Source organism: Nothobranchius furzeri, chromosome 13, assembly GCF_043380555.1.
Source record: "Nothobranchius furzeri strain GRZ-AD chromosome 13, NfurGRZ-RIMD1, whole genome shotgun sequence".
In the NCBI taxonomy this organism is placed as follows: domain Eukaryota; kingdom Metazoa; phylum Chordata; class Actinopteri; order Cyprinodontiformes; family Nothobranchiidae; genus Nothobranchius; species Nothobranchius furzeri.
Genome location: NC_091753.1, coordinates 67,679,917 through 67,699,019, shown reverse-complemented (window position 1 = coordinate 67,699,019; position 19,103 = coordinate 67,679,917). Strand labels below are relative to the sequence as shown.

Sequence of the window (19,103 nt, the reverse complement as noted above, 5' to 3'; positions counted from 1 at the left end):
TAACTTTTGTCTGGTACAAATTATTTCCGTGACCATTGTGGGTTTTCTTTCATTGATCAAAGGGTACCAACATTTTTGTCTACCTCTGTAAATAAGGCGCCACGGTAGATTGTCTTCCCACTCAATTGTTTCTGTTAATGGAGTGGCAGCAGACTCAAACTAAGGCTATGTTCACACTGCAAGCCTTGATGCTCAATTCCGATTTTTTGAGTAAATCCGATTTTTTTTGTGTGTGGCTGTTCACACTATGACTGAAATGCAACATCAAACTCTCCAGTTTGCACGCTCCATGGCCCCAAAGTTACCCGCATGCGCAAAAGAGATGAAGTCTCACAAGTCGGAACCAGGAGAGGTGGAGTTGCGATGAGAAAGCCTTCACAGACAGTTTATCTACAGGATCAGGATCACACCTGTTAATTCGTCCTTTTTCAGCTGGAAACTGCTTTAACAACAGTAAACTATTTTACTCCTTGTTCCCGCCGTCTCCCTGAATTATTATCCACCAAAAATGATCTGGTATTAATTCATTCACAGCGACCCCCTGTCACGGAGACCCCGCTTTCTTTACGGAGACGGAGACCGGTGAGACGCTTTTCTCCAGCAGCACCTCCACCTCCCGCATGCTCTCCTGTGTGTTTAATTCCTAAACCTAAAACAGGAAGTCCAGACAGACTCCTGAACCCTTCTGTCAGCGCTTCTCCTCAGGAACATCCACACACGACGCTCACCTCCGCTGATTCGGTGACGTAGGAGACTGATTTAATGCGACATGACCGTTCAGATGTCACTTGTAAAAACATTAGATATGTGTCAGAATCAGTTCCACATATTCAAGTGACATGGATCGCATTTAAAAAAAATAAGATCTGTGCATTCAGACTGTCATAAAAAATTAAGATATGGGTCACATTTTGGGGGAAAAGCAGATTTGATGCACTTTTGCCTGCAGTGTGAATGTAGTCTAAGCGTTAAACAAACTCAACAGTTATGATGGTAATTGGCACATGTTTTTTATTTTGAAAACAGACATGGAAACCATTTCTTTCACAAGTTTTAGCTTTTAGATAAGGTTGAAACTGGTCATTGCACTCACTGAAACAAGGAAAGTAATTTTTTTTGTTTGTTTACTTGTTCGTTTGATTTTTCTTTTCAGAAATTTTGTTACATCAGTGCAAGAGTATTTTTTTCCAGTCTATATAAACTGTCATAACAACACCAAAGACATCAAAAAGAAGCTGCCACACCTCTTATGTTTCTGTGACTGCGAAAAAGTTCCTCTTGAAGGGAGAGTTTCCATCATGCATCTGGTTCAGTTGTTCGCGCTACTGTTCTCACGTTTGGTTGTCCGAATACAAATTGGTGTATATAAGAGCCAGACACATCAATACTATACTTATTTTCTAGAGATTATTTTATTTAAATGGCAACAGGTTCTTTACTGTAAATGCAAAGCTGACAGAGGCCTTCTTAGGGCTTTTTACCGAGGTTGAGTAACTTAAAGAAAATAGACAGGAGATAGATCCATCTGCTTTGCTGTTTTGGAATTCAAGATACAACTGACCAGCTGGATATGTCACACAATTTATACATTCTATTACTGTTATTGTTATAATATTACCAGTGCATTTCTTATTTTTCGTACACTTGTTCTGTGTTAAAAACTGAAATTGCATATTAAAACTTGTTTTTGTGAGTACATCTGCCAAACGGTCTTCTGCAATGAAGCTTGAAAGAAAGAGAATTACAATAAAAATCTAATGTGCTGCATTAGCAATGCATTCAAATCTGTGTCACTATTCCAGTTGGGAGCCAGTTTTTCAACAGTGTTTTTACCACATTATATAGTAAAAACACACCAAATGTACTTTGCCATATCATCAACATTAACAATCATCATCATCATCATCTCTTTCATCGTCATCATTAAGGTAATAAACATTTTTATAATCATCACAACGCTAACATTATCATAAACTTCCTCATACTATTAGTCTGAGCAGAAGAAATCTCTCTGGAAACTCCCCCAACATGAGAAAGTCATTGCCACACAAAAAAAAAAAGACAAATAGAAACAGACTGCCTTCACTCTGGGAAGGCAATGAGCAACCTTTTTAAATTTGTGTTTTTGCGTTATTCTTCAATTGGTTTGACTTGGCCTTAGTTATCCTTGGATTCAGGGGACTCCACCACTCCATCTACCAGGGTGGTCTCCTCTGCTTTCAACTCCTTTGCAGCATCTGTATAGAAGGAGGGGAAAGGTGGATGAATGTCAAATGAAAGGAGGGAATTACAAGCGTAAATAAGGAAACGATAACAGAGGAAAGCCAAAAAATAGGATGAATTTGAAAAGAAGAGACAGAGAAAGAGACACTTAGTCCAGGGAATGTTGATTTAACATTTATATGATTTTGAAAAATGATTATATTATATAAGAAAAAAAAGAGTTTTGTAAAAACAGCTTTAAATAAAAGGATGTTCAGCTGTTTTTTTAAAAGTCGAACCTTTTCGGTTCGGCCAGTTCGGTTCGGTCCACTTACGTACCGTTTCGGTTTATTTTTTCCGTTAAATAATGAATTGTTCTTTGCGTGATTTAACTGCAGCAGATAAAAGTTCCTAGGCGAGTTTCCGCACGGATGCTGTATTGAGTGACACATGATGGCTGTACGCGCCCGATCTCCGTAGAAAATGATGTGATGTGCAAATTCTGATCAACGCCTTTCAGAGCGGATGAAACCAGCTGGCTGTCGCTGCTGCTGGAGCCTGTAGAGACGCTGAACGGAGCGTCGCCTCTCCCTTCTCTCACACGGCGGCAAAAATGTAAACAAACACTTCTGCTGAATTTTCCCCTGGGACGACTGATGTAAAGTTTACATCCTACAACAAAAACACGGCGCGGAGGAAGCTCGCTATTTAATACGAGTTTATAGAAGAAACACTGGGCGGTATGAGGTGAGTTTTTAAGGCTCGCTGCAGAAATAAAAACAGGAGCATCATCAGTCAAACACGACACGAGTCTGTATGAGCGTGACACTCATAGCTGCACAAATAACCTGTGAAGTAATTAAAGACATCATGTTGGATCAGCAGCCTGTGATGACACCTGGTTCTGCTCGCTATAGGAGTCGCTTCACATATTAAATAACTATAATAATAATATACCGAGAACTTATCAAACTGAGCTCTTCAAATCACTGAACCGAACCGAATACGAGTTTAGCGTACACGGTACGTGTGCATGCGTGTTTGTCTGTGTGTGCATGTGTGTGTGTGTGTGTTTGCATGTGCGTGTGTGTGTGTGTGTGTGTCTGCTCTGTCTTCTCGATCCCCAGTGAGTCGTGGTGGATGGCTGCTTATACTGAGCCAGGATTCTCTGGAGGTTTCTTCCTGTTAAAAGGGAGTTTTCCTCTCCACTGTCGCTATATGCTTGCTTAGTATGAGGATTGCTGTAAAGACTCTGACACTAGTCAGTGACTCGATGCAACCTGTTGGATTCCTTATATAGGAAACTCTTTACTGATTGGCTTAATGAACAGTTTCAGTCTAGGTCACACCCTCCTGCATCCACACGACTCCGTCTCACACTGGTTTGGTAGGATAAACCATCTCCCAGTCTCAAGGCAGACACTCCAACCACTAAGCCACTGAGCTGGTTAAACAACAACACAGCTACAGTCTGTAGGCGTGACCACTCCATGTTCCAGTTAGAACTGACAAAGCTCCTTGAATAAGAAGGGAAACGTTGCCACGAAACCAAGGAAGTCCAGTTTCCTTCATTTGAACCTCGTGCATCACCATGACCTGGATGACTGAGAACCTTCACCTGCATGTGAACTCACATTTCTCAGTAGTAACAGTGATTTACACACAGTGATTTGATAAGGGACCAGGTTAGTTCAGAAATCCTGCTGCCGGACCTGTGACACTTTGACAAAAACAATCCAGAAGAAATGTGTAAGAGGGGAAACACAGCGAAGCATCTTCATTCTCATCAGTGCTGGATGTATCAGTCAGGTCAGGTATTCCAGTAGCAGGTATTGTTGTATGTGATGGACCTCCCGAGTTTGGGTTTCAATCATTAATACTTCATTTACATCAGACCGTGTGGACCAGTCATCCACTGAAGGTGGTAACTATGACAAAAGGAAGACAGCGGTGCCTTCATGAGCTGGTTTCTAAGTAGGACTTTAGCTTCTCTCACCATCTCTCTCTCTCTGTTTGTGTGCATGTGCCCCCCCCCACTCCATACAGAGCATGCTCCATCAACCACCTGTCTGACTCAATCTGAGAGTGTTCAACGTTACGAGAATGACATCAGCGGGAGTTCCATATCTCTCGTCTCCATCCTCTTTAGAAGTCAGTCTGCCTTTGTTCTGAAACGCATCAGCAGTAAAAGTCTGGGAGGAGCCTGTTGCTGTTTCACTTTATTGGGTGATGATTGAGAGAATGGTGTGTTGGTCCTGCTATCATCTAGTCCATGTGAAGCGATGCGAGAAAAAACGTTCCATCCAAACAAAGACTTGGGGCCTCATTTTTCAAACGCTGGTTGAAACGTTTCTGTTTTCTATCCTACTAACGGAATTCAGAATGTTTGTACGAAAAGTCAAAAGTCTGATTAATGAAACATGCGGTGGCCTCTCGTATGCGTGTTCCGCCGATATTAGCTCTTGATGAATCCCACTTGAGTGTAATCAGGCGCTCGTGCCTGTGGACAGCCATTTGCATAGAGAAACACCCTCAATTAACCATAATCAGTCATGCTACGTCCTCAGCTCGTGAGGGGATTCCCTGTTATTTTTTCATAAAAAATAAGAAAAACTTTATTGACACTGGCTGCTGAAGCGCAAAAGAACAAACAAGTTGAAGGGGTTAAAAAGTGGTCGAGACAGAGAGGTTCCTGTCAGGAACAAACACAATAATCATAGAGTAACGGGTTCTTGTTTACGTTTAAGGAGTCGTTCTGGCTGGAGTAAATGTCTGAGAGTGCAGCCTCTAAGAAGTTATTCAGTCTGGTTACCTTGGCAACATGGCGTGTATGATCTGGGAGCAGAGGAGGTTCTGGGGGGTTCTCGTAGTTGTAAAATAAAATATGAACCGGGATCGGATTCGTGAGGTTTGTCTGTCGCACCACAAAGGGTCCCAGATCCCAGCAGAAGGACTTCCTTTGAGGTCAGAGCGCTCACGGAGAATGGGTTCCCTCTTGAGAACACATTCTGGTAAATCCTCCAATAACACAGATCAGCCATGATGTCAGATTGCCGTCGGTCACACGTCTTTTATTGGTTTTAGCACAAATTATGCGAAAAAGCCATTTTTCCACCGACAAAACTACACACTGGATAAATAAAACCTGTGGATGAGGAACACATTTGGATGATGGAGACATTCGGTGTTGGCCGTTCTGCCACTAGATGCTGTTCCTACCAGGGCTGAACGATTCTGGAAATAGTCTAATTGTGATTTTTTTCTTCAGTATTGCGATTTAATTCATGATTATTTTCTTAAGGGGTTTTCTCATTTTTCAACTAATGGAAGCAAAAAAAAATATCTATGTAACTTGTACTGAATATAAACACGTTTATGTATCTACATATTTATCTACATATCATATCAACAAGTTTATTTGTCTACATAAACACTCACAAGTAAAGACAAAATGTCGTATTTGAAGGTGCGATGCTTGGCAGCCAGGAGCACATCCCTTGAAGGAGCATAGGTATTAGCATCAACTGTGAACATTTATTAGCAGGATAGTAGAGTGTCCCGTTTATTGAAGTCTTTTGTGTTAAGAGTTTTTGACGTCTTTTCCATGCAGAGCTTCCATAGTTCAGTTACGTTCATAGCTGCTAGCCAAAACTCGGTGGAGTTGAAGTCTCTTACAGTTTCTATCGTTACTAAAATATTTATCTGTACTTATTTGATTAATGACAGTTTTTACTTTTTTTAGACTCCAAATGTAATCATTTGGCATGTTCCTAATTCGTAATTTGTAAGAATGTAATCGGCGATATTAGCATTAGCATCCCTATGGGTTTTTCCATGTTTAATAGCATTGCGCTAACTACTCTCTGCCAGTCAAATCACAGCGTTTGCGATTAAATCATCTCCTTTTGTCACATTGCAATTTAATTGCATATGCAATTAATCGTTCAACTCTGGTTCCTACGCACAGTCAGAGCTGTTCATGCATTTAGGAACGTTTCTACGCACAAGTACAAAAAGATAAATTCCACACAATGCGTAGAATTGTTCCTCCGCACAAAATACGCAGATGTGTGCGTAAGTACATTTGATAAATGAGGCCCCTGGCATTTTTCTTCACGTTGACTGTGGTCAGCCCCGGGATAACACCAACACGCTGAGCCGTGCTGATCACACTGAGCTGATATCTAAAGCAGAGCAGTCTGATGGACTAGCGAGCTGTACTTCTGTCCTAAACAGTGAATGACTTAGCACAGCCTTTAAATCCCAAAGACTCAACAAGCAGCGATGTCCCGAAGAGCCTGCCACGAAGACTACGCAGAGCTCACCGAGTCTGCTCTATTAGGTCTGCAGTACTTGGTTGTAGGAAGGTAGGGAATAACTGACTCGGATCTAAACGTTCACACATCCGACAGCCTGAGAACCTGCGTCTCCTCATCTGCGTACCTTGTATACCGTTTGTTTGTTTAGGCTCCTCCTTCTCAGCTGTTGGGCTGGCAGCAGCAGGCACGTCGGCTTTTCTGGCCTCCTCTTCCTTCTTCTGTTCACTCTGCTCCTCCTCCTTCTCAGTGGCAGTGGTGGGACTCTCTGCTGCCACCACCTCTTTGGGCTTCTCCTGAGCTTTCTCCTCCACCTTGGGCTCCTCTTGGTGAGGTTCAGAGGGTGCTGTGGGAGAAGCAGCAGGTGGTGCTGCCGCTACAGGAGACATCGCCGTGTCTGCTGGAGCTGACTTGTCTGCCACTGGGCTCTTGGCTTGGTTTGTCTCCTCCACCTCCTTCTTGGTCTCCTCTCCTGCAGTTTCCTCCTTCTCAGTAAGTTTCTCTTCTCCATTCACCTTTGGCTCTTCTTCTCCATTTGTTACTTCCTCTGCAGCAAGACCATCTCCTTCCTTCTCCTTCTCCTCCTCTCCATCTTTCATCTTTTTCCGAGTTATGTGTCCACGGAAGCTAGCCTGTATTTTGGTGGCAGCCTTGTGGGCCTTGTCCTCGGGTTTGTTGGCAGTGCCATCCTGTTCGATCTTCTGATCTGCATCCTCGTTCTTCTCTACCTGGAAGGCAACAGACAACACAGTAGGTTAACAGCTGGAAGCAGCGGTGCAGCTCTGGAGGTAACCAGCAGCAACCAGTGTTGTTCTATTGTGAAGGATGTAGGATCATCATGCTGCCATTCTCATGTTTGGACCTAGCATCCTTCTGACATTCATTACATATTGTTCAGATCCGAGAGGTCAGAGGTCAGGACAAGACAGAAGAGTTAACGACAGCACTGAGAAAGTCTTGAGCCACCCAGACTTGGGACTCTTTTGAACATGAGCAACAGATTTCCAGACTAAAGTTTCAGTTACTCTTCAAACAAGATGTGTTTTTCTCATATGAGCTCGTAGGCTGAAGCAAACCTCAGAGAGAGGATCACACCTGGTGTATTTAGATACATTTTCTTGCATATCTCTGGTGTTGTTTGTAGACTCAACACACTGCTTTTGTGCCAAGCCACTAACAACAAACACTCGTTCAGAGGCTGAATAGTTGTTGTTTTTTTTAATCAGCTAACTTTTTTTTTAAAAAAAAGCATGGAAACCATCACAAAGCCTGGAAACATGCTGCAAATGGACTTCCATTCTACTGATCAAGTCCATCCGGCCCCACTTACAGCAATTAGGTGAGTAAAAGCTTTGGCACCGTACGTTACATTTGTTTTGGTTTTGAACTCAGTGCTGTAAATGATGTTTGTCAGGAAAGAAGGTCAAGGCTTTTGACGGGATAAGGAACAGAGTCAGGAGTAGGACAGAATAAACGGTGAAAATGAAAGGCATTCAGTGATTTTACCTTCTGCAACTGGATCCATAGCTGTCCATCAAAGAGTGGCTTGTGTTATGACTCATATAAATCTAATAAAAGAAATGAAATTAAACCAAATCATGAATGACGAGCAACAAAATAAACCAGTACATTTAAAATAAATGTGAAAAGTTCAGTGCAGTCCTGGAGCAGAAGCGTGTAGGTGGAGCCACATTAATGAGAAAAGTGATTAAGTCAAAATCTCTGTGACTGTGTGTGTGTGTGTGTGTGTGTGTGTGTGTGTGTGTGTGTGTGTGTGTGTGTGTGTGTGTGTGTGTGTGTGTGACATGTCCCCCTCACCTTTTCCAAAGTCAATTTTGTCCCCTGCACTTTTTACCATTCAAAAACAATATTACGCCATATTAAAGAGCAAGTCACCCCCTACTAGAGTCGTACTCCAAACTCACTTCCTGTTAGAAAAATACAACAGCTGTTAGACTGGTAGACCAAGAGGGCGGAGCCACTAACACACACACACACACACACACACACACAATGACGTTGTGACATCATAATGTTCCAGCTAACATCATAGTGTACCGTTAGCCAGTAGCGATGGCAGATTTAAATTCAAATGCAGTGCAGAGATTTTACCTGAAGAGGGCATAACACTGACAGTTTTAGGCTGAATATGTTCATTTTAACTAAGATGAACTAAAGTACCAAATAATTGACTACATGTGCCTACAGCACCATTAGACACTCGTTTATGTAGCTTATCAGCAAGATAAAGTTGATTTGGGGGGTGACTTGCTCTTTAAATAGACACTGGTGGAGCACTAGGACCAAGCACAAAAAAAGCCACTTGTGTTGAAGCCGGTTTCCCGTTAAAACCGTCCATAAGCTCATCTATTGGCTCTGCTGATACTTGCTAACGTGTGATTGGCCGTTCCTGACACCTGTGCACTTGATAGTTCAGCATTCCTGACATTACATAAAGAGACTGTAAGCTGTGGTGTTAAACACACTTTTCTATACTTACTGTATATACCCCCCCACACCCCCCGGTCATCATGCCAGTTGTGTCCCCCCCCCCCCCCCCCCCCCCCACTTCTAAAGTCAAAACTGTGTGTGTGTGTGTGTGTGTGTGTGTGTGTGTGTGTGTGTGTCTATATGCAAGCCAGACTAAGTAAATATATTTTTTTATGTGGCAACGCTCCATTGACGGCTCTTGGTCGTGGGGTGGGTTTAACGTAGCCTTTCAACCAATCTCTGCTTGCTACTGGACAAGGAACAAAGTGACGTGCTCACCGCAGAGGATATCGGTAAACAAGGCAGTCCACTGTTGAAAAATATGAAAATACATCCTTTTTTTAAAATAAAGGACATAAATACATCTATCTGCTCCTGATTCTAATAGAGCCCAAGTCCAAATAGTCCATAACTGATGTAAAAGCTGTTAGCCTAGTGAACTAGACCAAATTCTTGCTTTGCAAAGTTTGGTCTAGGCATGCTCCATTGGAACCTCAGCAGCTCCTGCCAGGACTCTGGCTAGCCAATCACAGCTCTCTTGAGGGGTTTCAAACACATAAAGAGCTGTGATTGGTCCATAATGGTGGGCCAATCATAGTGCTCTATCTGCTTAGTGAACAAATCACAGAGCTTTATCTGCTTTGTGGGCCAATCAGGGCACTCTATATGCCTGGTGGGTGGGATGATGCAACAGAGTGAAACAAGAGTATGTCACATTCATTGTCCAGTGGAATGCGGAGATCATTTGAAAGACAACGGTAGAACCCGCCCCACAACCGAGAGCCGTCAATGGAGCGTGGCCAGGCTAAAAAAGCTGTTTCTCTGTGGCTTCATCCCACCCACCAGACGAATAGAGGGCTCTGAGTAGCCCACAAGGCGAATAGAGCGCTGTAATTGGCCCACAAAGCAGAGTGCTTGGTCTAGTTCACCAGGCTACATATCTGTACCAAAGTGAGGACATACAGAGCTCTACTCGTTAGTTTTAGAGGTGCAGACTAAGTTTTAGTTAAGGTTAGGTTAGGCACAATGCAGTCTCTAAAATGAATGGAAGTCATTGATGGTCCTCACACTGCATGCCAGATGAGAATGTGTGTGTGTGTGTGTGTGTGTGTGTGTGTGTGTGTGTGTGTGTGTGTGTGTGTGTGTGTGTGTGTGTGTGTGTGTGTGTGTGTGTGTGTGTGTGCGTGTGTGTGCGTGAGAGCAGATATTCGGCGGTTGCAGACAGCAGCCTTTTGCTCATTGGTGTCTTGAAGGCTTGTGGAGGACACCAGACATCCAACCCTTCCAGGAGAGAGGGCGGGTAGTGGATATACTGCCTGTAGTGATGCTACAGGAGTCAATATGAAACAAGTTTCAGGAGTCTTTAATAAAAGAACGTTTAGATGATGAAATTCTTCTAACATGACCTGTTAGCTTCCTGCTGCTGCAGAAGCATTTCTGAACTAGGGCTGCAACTAACGAATATTTTAATAGTCGACTAGTCACCGACTATTGAAACGATTAGTCGACTAATCGGATAATTATTAAATTTTTCTTAAATTTAGCATGAGATCGCTTTAATTGTGTGAAAAATGATAATAAACACAAGAAAGATGGATACCTCAATGGAAAATGCATATTTTATTGAACTTTGCTGCTGATAGGCCGATTCATACTAACAGTAAATAAAAATGCCCTGTCTAACACCAATTAGGCACAGTGCTGTGTCAGTACAGACATAAATGCATAAATAAAATTAAAATACTTTTGTCAGGCACAGTCGGGCATAACATTAAATCTCTTTTTTAAAGCGAAAATACGTTTAAATAAATGTACATCCAAAACAAAACGTGTTGGCTTTCGAGTTATTTAAATTATACCGAGGTGAGTCAGACTCTGTTTCATTCAACTGTCCGATGCGCTTTCTCTTTAAGTGTTCATGTATCAGCGAGATGCTGCCGTGATACGCGAGGACTGCTTTGCAAATAATGCAGGTCATTTTTTTATTCGCTGAATCCAGGATAGAATGCTCCCAAACTTTAGATGTTTTGGTACGCGTCGCTGCTGTGTTGGACGCCGCCATTTCTGTTAGTTGACGCTCAGCAGAGAAGCTATTGCGCATCTCACTGGGTCGGAAAAAAACACGTCTGGCGACAACGTCGACAAACAGTTGCAGCCCTATTCTGAACTGAACCCTGAAATGGAAGCATCACCTCGGTCGTGTTTCTCCACTCTGGTTATTTGTTCCTGATTCTGGGCAGAGCAGCAAAGTGAATCACAACCCTCCATGGTTACATGCACGCATTAGCCAAAGTTGTGGCTCTGGTTGTTCAGCCAGCATCCACCCCACCCCCCACCCTTAATGGCTTTCTCAGTGATGCAGTGGGACGGTGGAGTAGAGTGTGTCACCATTGTGGTGGTGGTGGGGAATGGTGCTTTGCAAGTGTGTGGTTATGGAAAAGTCAGTAGTGCACCACCCAAGGATGAAGGCAGCAAAGCGCTAATCAGACACATCCACCCATCAGGTGATGTGCTGAACACGCTTTAGCACGGACACTTGTTATCAGAACAGACAGGTGGGAGGGGCTGAGATTCAGAACACGAGGTGGCAGCCATCACTGCCTCGGCCAAACTCAAACTTTACACATCCGTCTCCTCCACACAGAAATGTCACCCACAGCGGAGATCCAACACCTCGCCACTCTCTTAGCATACCGTATCCATGACAACCACAGAAACTGTAGAAGAAAGTCAGTGAGATGATTATTAGAAAGTCATTTTAGCTGCCTGATAAAGCAAACCTGTGAGAGGAAGAAGAAGGCCATCATGGAGCGTTTTCTGTGTTCATGAAGGAAAAGGGAGAGGTTATGGGATCCATGTCAGCGTCTGTAACTAGTGTCCTTCTCCAACACCCCTGCAAGGTGGTGAGGAGCTACACAGCAGCCACAGCTACCTTACACCCTAGACACCTCCAGGGGGTGAAGTGCCTTGCCCCAGAACAGAGCGGGTGGGGGCCCTTAACTCCTCTGCCACCATCTTAGCCATGAGTTAGGAGCTACTAGTTAAACCCGCTCAGCTTAGAGGAGACCAGAGGAACTTGTTCACACTGATATGATCTCACTCACAGACATTTCCACTCCTACACATGTCCATCTTTAAAGTATAACACAACCCCCCTCTGATCTGGCGATGATGTCATACTCCCAAACACCCCATCAATCCCTTTGTCTGACTGTGTGACTCACTGGATGCAGCCAGTAATTCAGTTTAGGGTTAAGTGCTTGGGTCCAATTTTTGGCAATTGTGAGTCTGCATGAGATCAGACCAATAAAAGCTGCATATGTCACCAGAGACTCAGAGGAGAGGGTGGGGCACTGGGCTTTGTCTGTTCCATGATCAACAGTTTTTCTTCTCTTCACATTGGCAGAACAGCAAGAGGCTACCGGTGTTAGAAACCGGACTCAGACGGGTTTATGTGTGAGAAATGACATTAGAAAGTCCTGCAGCACTTTGTGCAAAAGGAAATAAGCTAAAATAAGAAATAGTACATAAAATAATACAGGGGGTAATAATTAGATAAACAGCTAATAGTATATGGGCTGCATGGTGGAGCAGTTGTTGGCACTGTTGTCTCGCAGCAGGAAGGTTGCAGGTTTGAAACCCAGCTGCTGCTTTTCTAGTGGAGCTGCATGTTCTCCCCATGCATGCGTGAGTTTCCTCCACAGATCACAACATGGCCTGTAGGTTCACTAGTGTACGTCGCTTTGGATAAACACGTCTGCCACATAAATAAACATAAATACGAGACCGTGTAGGTACGGGTCAGACTGGGTCAGTCTGGCGCAAATGCAACACAGGGTCATGTGACTGAAACCAAGAGACCGGAGTGGGTGGTCCTACTATTGTCGTTCATGAGTCCAGCTGCAGAGGGGAACACATAAATACTACACTAAATATAATCGTTACTAGAATCCACATTGTCCTCCCTTCTATCTCTGAGCTTTGCCACCATCACCTACACCAGGTGTGGGAGATGATCCCGAAAACCCACAACACTCTAAATGTAATAAAAGGGAGATCTACACCACAAAAAAGATTAACTCTAAACCAAAACGTAACAGCTTATCCCAACGCAAGAAGCTGTTAGCGAAGATGCTAACAGTAGCTTTACCAACATTAAGTTCAAGTTACCAAGTTTAAATAAACCAAAAACACCCAGCAGCAAACAGACCAGCACGGAGGAGAGACTGCTACCACCAAAACAGCTCTCCTCATGTCTGAAAGAAGCTCCTTTATTAAGGGAGAAGCGCTCCCGGTGATTTTCTACATCTGCGATAGACACGAAGCAGCGCATCTGACCCCGGAAGTTGTTGTCCGTTGCCGGGAGACGAAGGGGCAAAACAGGAAAATAATCTAGTAGTGGACGGACGTTGTTCTGGGTCTTCGGTATTTGGCGGAGATGTTAGTGAAGGCGGAGAAGAGGGCGAACTAGAGGAAGAACAGGCAGATTCCTCCTCTATTTACAAACTCCTGGGGATGCAACAAGTGGGCGCGGTGCGTCGACTTCCGGATCTGACGTCGACAAATTTTTAGAATCGAGCCGTCGACTTCGTCGAGGCTTCGCTACAGCCCTAAAAGATACACAGTGAATGTAGTTCACAGCAATGATGTTTGCTTCAGTGTAATTAGCAGTTTATAAAACTACAAGGACCCACCATCAAACAGTTCATAAAACTACAAGGACCCACCATCACAGTTTATAAAACTACAAGGACCCACCATCACACAGTTTATAAAACTACAAGGACCCACCATCACACAGTTTATAAAACTACAAGGACCTACCATCACACAGTTTATAAAACTACAAGGACCCACCATCACAGTTTATAAAACTACAAAGACCCACCATCACAGTTTATAAAACTACAAGGACCCACCATCACAGTTTATAAAACTACAAAGACCCACCATCACAGTTTATAAAACTAAAAGGACCCACCATCACAGTTCATAAAACTACAAGGTGTCACACCCTGTCCTGTCTCTCCATTTGGTTCAGCCTCTGTCCCTGTTGATTGCTCCCACCTGCCTCTTGTTTCCCAATCACCCAAGCTCCCAGCCCTCCTGTATTTAAACCCCTCCAGTCCTTTGTCTCTTGTTGCTTCATTGTTTCCATGTCCTGCGTGCGTGAATCATTAAAACCCTTTCAGTTGTCCAGTTTGTCTGCCTGCCTGCTTTCTCCCCTGCATTTGGATCCTCACCTCCGCTCCACTCACCAGCGCACCCTGACACAAGGACCCACCATCACACAGTTTATAAAACTACAAGGACCCACCATCACACAGTTTATAAAACTACAAGGACCCACCATCACACAGTTTATAAAACTACAAGGACCCACCATCACACAGTTTATAAAACTACAAGGACCCTCCATCACACAGTTTATAAAACTACAAGAACCCACCATCACACAGTTTATAAAACTACAAGGACCCACCATCACACAGTTTATAAAACTACAAGGACCCACCATCACACAGTTTATAAAACTACAAGGACCCTCCATCACACAGTTTATAAAACTACAAGGACCCACCATCACAGTTTATAAAACTACAAGGACCCACCATCACACAGTTTATAAAACTACAAGGACCCATCATCACACAATGTGTAAAACTAAAAGGACCCACCATCACAGTTTATAAAACTACAAGGACCCACCATCACACAATGTGTAAAACTAAAAGGACCCACCATCACAGTTTATAAAACTAAAAGGACCCACCATCACAGTTTATAAAACTACAAGGACCCACCATCACACATTTTATAAAACTACAAGGACCCACCATCACAGTTTATAAAACTACAAGGACCCTCCATCACACAGTTTATAAAACTACAAGGACCCTCCATCACACAGTTTATAAAACTACAAGGACCCACCATCACATTTTATAAAACTACAAGGACCCACCATCACACAGTTTTTAAAACTAAAAGGACCCACCATCACACAGTTTATAAAACTCCAAGGACCCTCCATCACACAGTTTATATAACTACAAAGGCACACCATCACAGTTTATAAAACTACAAGGACCCACCATCACAGTTTATAAAGCTACAAGGACCCACCATCACACAGTTTGTCCAGAGGAGAAAGGAGAGGAACAGGAGTCCATGGAGCTGGTTTAGTTAGTGAAACACCACAATATTAAAATACAAACGGTTGTATGGTATCGAAGTATGTTTTAGTTTCATTAGTAGTTTATAATACATGGTGTCCTCATCAGAGTTATTCCAGAGAGATTAGAAGAGGATTATGAGTACATGGAGCTGGGTTTGTTTTTGCATCATCTAGAAACCGTTGTTGTTTAAGGTTTTCATGTAGAAGAGTTTTGTACAACACTACGATGATAACATACAAACTGTTGTATTTCATCGTGATATTTATCAAATATGGTTAAATATTGGGAAAATAATATATATTTAATAAAAAAAACTGTTTAAATAATTTTTAAAGACTCAAAAGTATCGAAAATTTGTGCCGTTAAGTATCTGTATCATGTTGTGGGTACCAGGAATTGGTACCTTATATATTCAAATGTGAAAGGTACCCATCCCTAGACAGGGCCGAGGTGAGTTAGCACTCTGGTTGTCAAGGTAAACTCTGACGGTTGGAATGGGAATGGTGGTGAATTGTGACTAGATAAAATGTAGTCAAAGTAAAAGTTACTTAGTTACTTTTTTGCTTAAGGATGGCTACACATAAGTAGAGCAAAATCACGTTAGCTCACAACACATTTTGCACACACACACACACTCTCACACACACACACACACTCACACACACCCAAACACACTCACAGACATACACACACACACACATACATATGCACACACGCACACGCACACACACACACACACACACACACGCACACACATACACACACCCTCACATACATGTCTGTCTTAGTGAGGACCCTCCATTGACTTCCATTCATTTTTGTGACTCCACTATGCCTAACCCATCCCTTAACCCTAACCATAACCACTACTACTAACCCTAACCTTAACTAAAACTGAATTCACACCAAACCTCTACAACCAACTGGTATGCTTCTAAAGAAAGCAAGGACCCAAAAATGTCCTCACTTTGAAAAATGTCCTCACATTGTAGGGGAAATGGTCCTCAGTATGTAGTAAGTACAAGAACACACACTCACACACACACTCACACACACACGCACACGCACACAAGCTCAGTGGAGCACCACGCCCTTTTAGCCGGCTGTCTGCTGCAGATGGGGACTCAGGTGCTTCCTCTGCGCTCTCCCCCACGCAGACAAAAGAACAAAATGGTTTTGGTTTTGGTTGAAAGCGCGGACTAGGAGAAGATGCACCACAGCACCTACAACAGCTAGATGCCCAAAGCATCACAGCCTGTAATTCAGTTACATCGACTCAAACAAAGGCTCAGCCATCCCCACTGATCTCATTGCTGCTGGGGGGTGAGGGAATTGGGGAGAGGATCGCTGGTGAAAAGAGGAAAATGGTTAGATCATGGAGGGGTGGGAAGGTGGGCTGTAGTTAGAAATCACAGTTCAGGTTTTCTTGATGGAAGTGAAAACCCGGCAGGAAGAAAAGCTCCTGGTGTCAGCCTGAAGAGAGCCGGTCGGGTTGGGACACTTAGAGAAAACCTGCAATGTATGGGATTTGATTAGATCCTCTTAGAAAGAAGGAGGAGATGGAAAAGGAGCACTAACTCAGACTTGCTTACAAACTTTTAGAATATTGGGAGGTGAGCACAAGAGAAGCAGTCAGAGGCGGGAGCGACAAACCTACAGGAGGAGCTGGCGGCCACTCCCATTCAGCAGGAGCCACGGTGCTGGTGCAAAGCAGAAGATCAGGCTTTCTGCTCATCCATCCATGAGAACTAGACCATCCTCTTTCATCTGTCTCCAGAGCAGGAGCTGAGGTGCCTCACCCACATCGCTGCAGCATGCTGGCTCCTGCCTCATCCATTCTGCCAACAGATCCACTTCTGGACCTTTCTGCTTTGCTGCATCCCGGTCTCTCCCCACCTGTCTCCATACATCCATGTGCAGCAGGGCTAGCTCTGAGGCACCCCCTGCTGCTCTCTCTCTCTTTCTTAATATGACTCATCCAGGCGTAACCAGGCCCGTTATGAGTCTGACAATCAGTGTTAAGATAGCAGCACACACACACACACACACACACACACACACACACACTGGCCCAGCGTGATAGCAACCTCGTCTTTTCTGTCCCTTTTGATTATTCTGGACGCCGGTTATTAAAAGTCCCCAACAGCCTTTAAATGGGAGCAGGCTGGAGGGCTGTGGTAATCCAGTTGTACTGGTTTATTTCCATCATGGTCCCACGAGGCCGCTGACATGATGGAGGAAGTACCCCACCCTTTTTCGTGCGTCCCCCGTCTCTACTCAGTAAGCCAGGAGAAGGTCTGTCTGATGACCCTGGGAGGTGGAGGAGCTTCCATGGACACCTGTCAAGTACCTTTTAATGATCTTTAACTTTTAAGTGTTGGATCAATAAGGAGCATCTGGCCAAGATGGAGTCCTGGTCTGGAGTGTCTGTGAGGTCTGAGAGGAACATCCATTCAGGCGGGATAATCACATTAGCTAGGCGTGTCTGGGCTTTGTGGAGAGCTTTCTATGAACACAAGTCAGGCCTCTTCACAGCATCTATATTTCCTCTAATCTCTCCTCTAGAACCTCTAATCTGACCACAAGGCATCCCAATCCCAGAGTTTATGGCACAGATGAAGCATTTAGTGTGAGATGGTGAGAAAGCAAAGCAGAGCACTTTACCGGTTTGGTTCTTCTTATGCAGCACAGCATAGTTGTAGTTGAAGTATCCTCCCTTTTTCTTCTCAGCTTCAGTCTCCCCCCTCTCGCTCGCTCTCTCTCTCTCTCTCTCTCTGGCTGTTTCAACAGCTAAGCTGCCCGGTGCATCTACTCATCCCAGTCTGCACACACACGTTCTTCACTCGGTCTGCTCCTACTCGCTGCCTGACAATGACTACAAGCCCACCCTTTAAGCCCCTCCTCCCTCCATCCTTCTCTCCTCCTTTTTTCTTCTTTCCTTCACACTCTCCTCCTCCTCTTCTCACTCAGAGATGAAGCCCCTCCACCATCCCTTTAGATCAGCACTCCTCTCTTCTACATCTTCTCACCCTCCACCCTCTCAGCTCCGCTCTAGCAAAAGCCTCAGCCCCACCCAAAATAAGAATGAATGCCTTCAGTTCCAGTCTTTCCTTTATTTCTGTTTCATTTGGATTCGTTTTTAATTCCCTCAACATTGCCTACTCTTTTAACCCTCTGCCTGTTTTACTTTTGCTCATTTAAACATTTAAGAAGCTGATTGGTCAAATCTCCCCCTCAGACTAAGAAAACTCTAAGGATCTCAGATTATAATCCCGTGACTGCAGAGTCCAAATTATGAACATAAAGCGTGTTTCCTGGCACATCTGGGAGCAGCTCCTGCCAGGAGGCATGCACAAGAGAGCAGCAGTGAGTGCTGATGCACACACACACACACACACACACACACTTTCTGTGCTTTTAGGACACGTCACCCACATCACCAAACCACCCTCCCCATACCCAGTGCTCTGTTCTCATGGAAACACCAGACTAGCAGCAGATGAGGGAGGTGTGTGTGTGTGTGTGTGTGTGTGTGTGTGTGTGTGTGTGTGTGTGTGTGTGTGTGTGTGTGTGTGTGTGTGTGTGTGTGTGTGTGTGTGTGCGCACAAGAGAGGGAACAAGAAAAATGAAGGTAGGAGGAAGTAGCAGGAAGGCCGGGTGTGGCTTCTTACCCGTCCTCCTCTCATTCTGTACACACACATACACACACATGTGTGTGTCCACCTTTCCTCACACACTCTGGTTTAATGAGCAGCACTGCTCATGCTCTTCCCCATTATAACCAACACCATACAGTCAGGCTTGCAGGTGCATGCTCAGGCAAACACCCACACTCTGCATGTGTCTTTAGTAAAACACACACACACACACACACAGTGGTGTGAGAAGTGTCCCCACCCCCGCTCTGAAAGCTTCA

At 44.0% G+C, this 19,103-nt stretch overlaps 1 protein-coding gene and 1 long non-coding RNA gene across 2 annotated transcripts in view; both read right to left on the bottom strand.

The window, feature by feature from the left end:
• The window catches only part of LOC139062568 (uncharacterized), a 215,888-nt gene that overhangs the window by 48,625 nt on the left and 148,160 nt on the right, over positions 1-19,103 (bottom strand). The window lies entirely within an intron of this gene.
• gap43 (growth associated protein 43) lies at positions 986-18,080 on the bottom strand. The gene is made up of 3 exons (XM_015942023.3): positions 17,852-18,080; positions 6,646-7,246; positions 986-2,237 (listed from the first exon to the last, which is right to left on the bottom strand). Exons 1-3 carry the CDS (start codon positions 17,879-17,881, stop codon positions 2,158-2,160), a joined length of 711 nt encoding a protein of 236 aa, XP_015797509.1. The 5' UTR covers positions 17,882-18,080; the 3' UTR covers positions 986-2,157.

What these genes read in the sequence shown, in the direction of transcription:
- gap43 (XM_015942023.3), bottom strand. Translation starts at nt 17,881, where the DNA reads ATGCTGTGCTGCATAAGAAGAACCAAACCG. An exon ending in GCATAAGAAGAACCAAACCG is followed by an intron (nt 7,247 to 17,851) that starts GTAAAGTGCTCT and finishes GTTGCCTTCCAG; the next exon opens with GTAGAGAAGAACGAGGATGC. An exon ending in ACAAACAAACGGTATACAAG is followed by an intron (nt 2,238 to 6,645) that starts GTACGCAGATGA and finishes CCTTCTATACAG; the next exon opens with ATGCTGCAAAGGAGTTGAAA.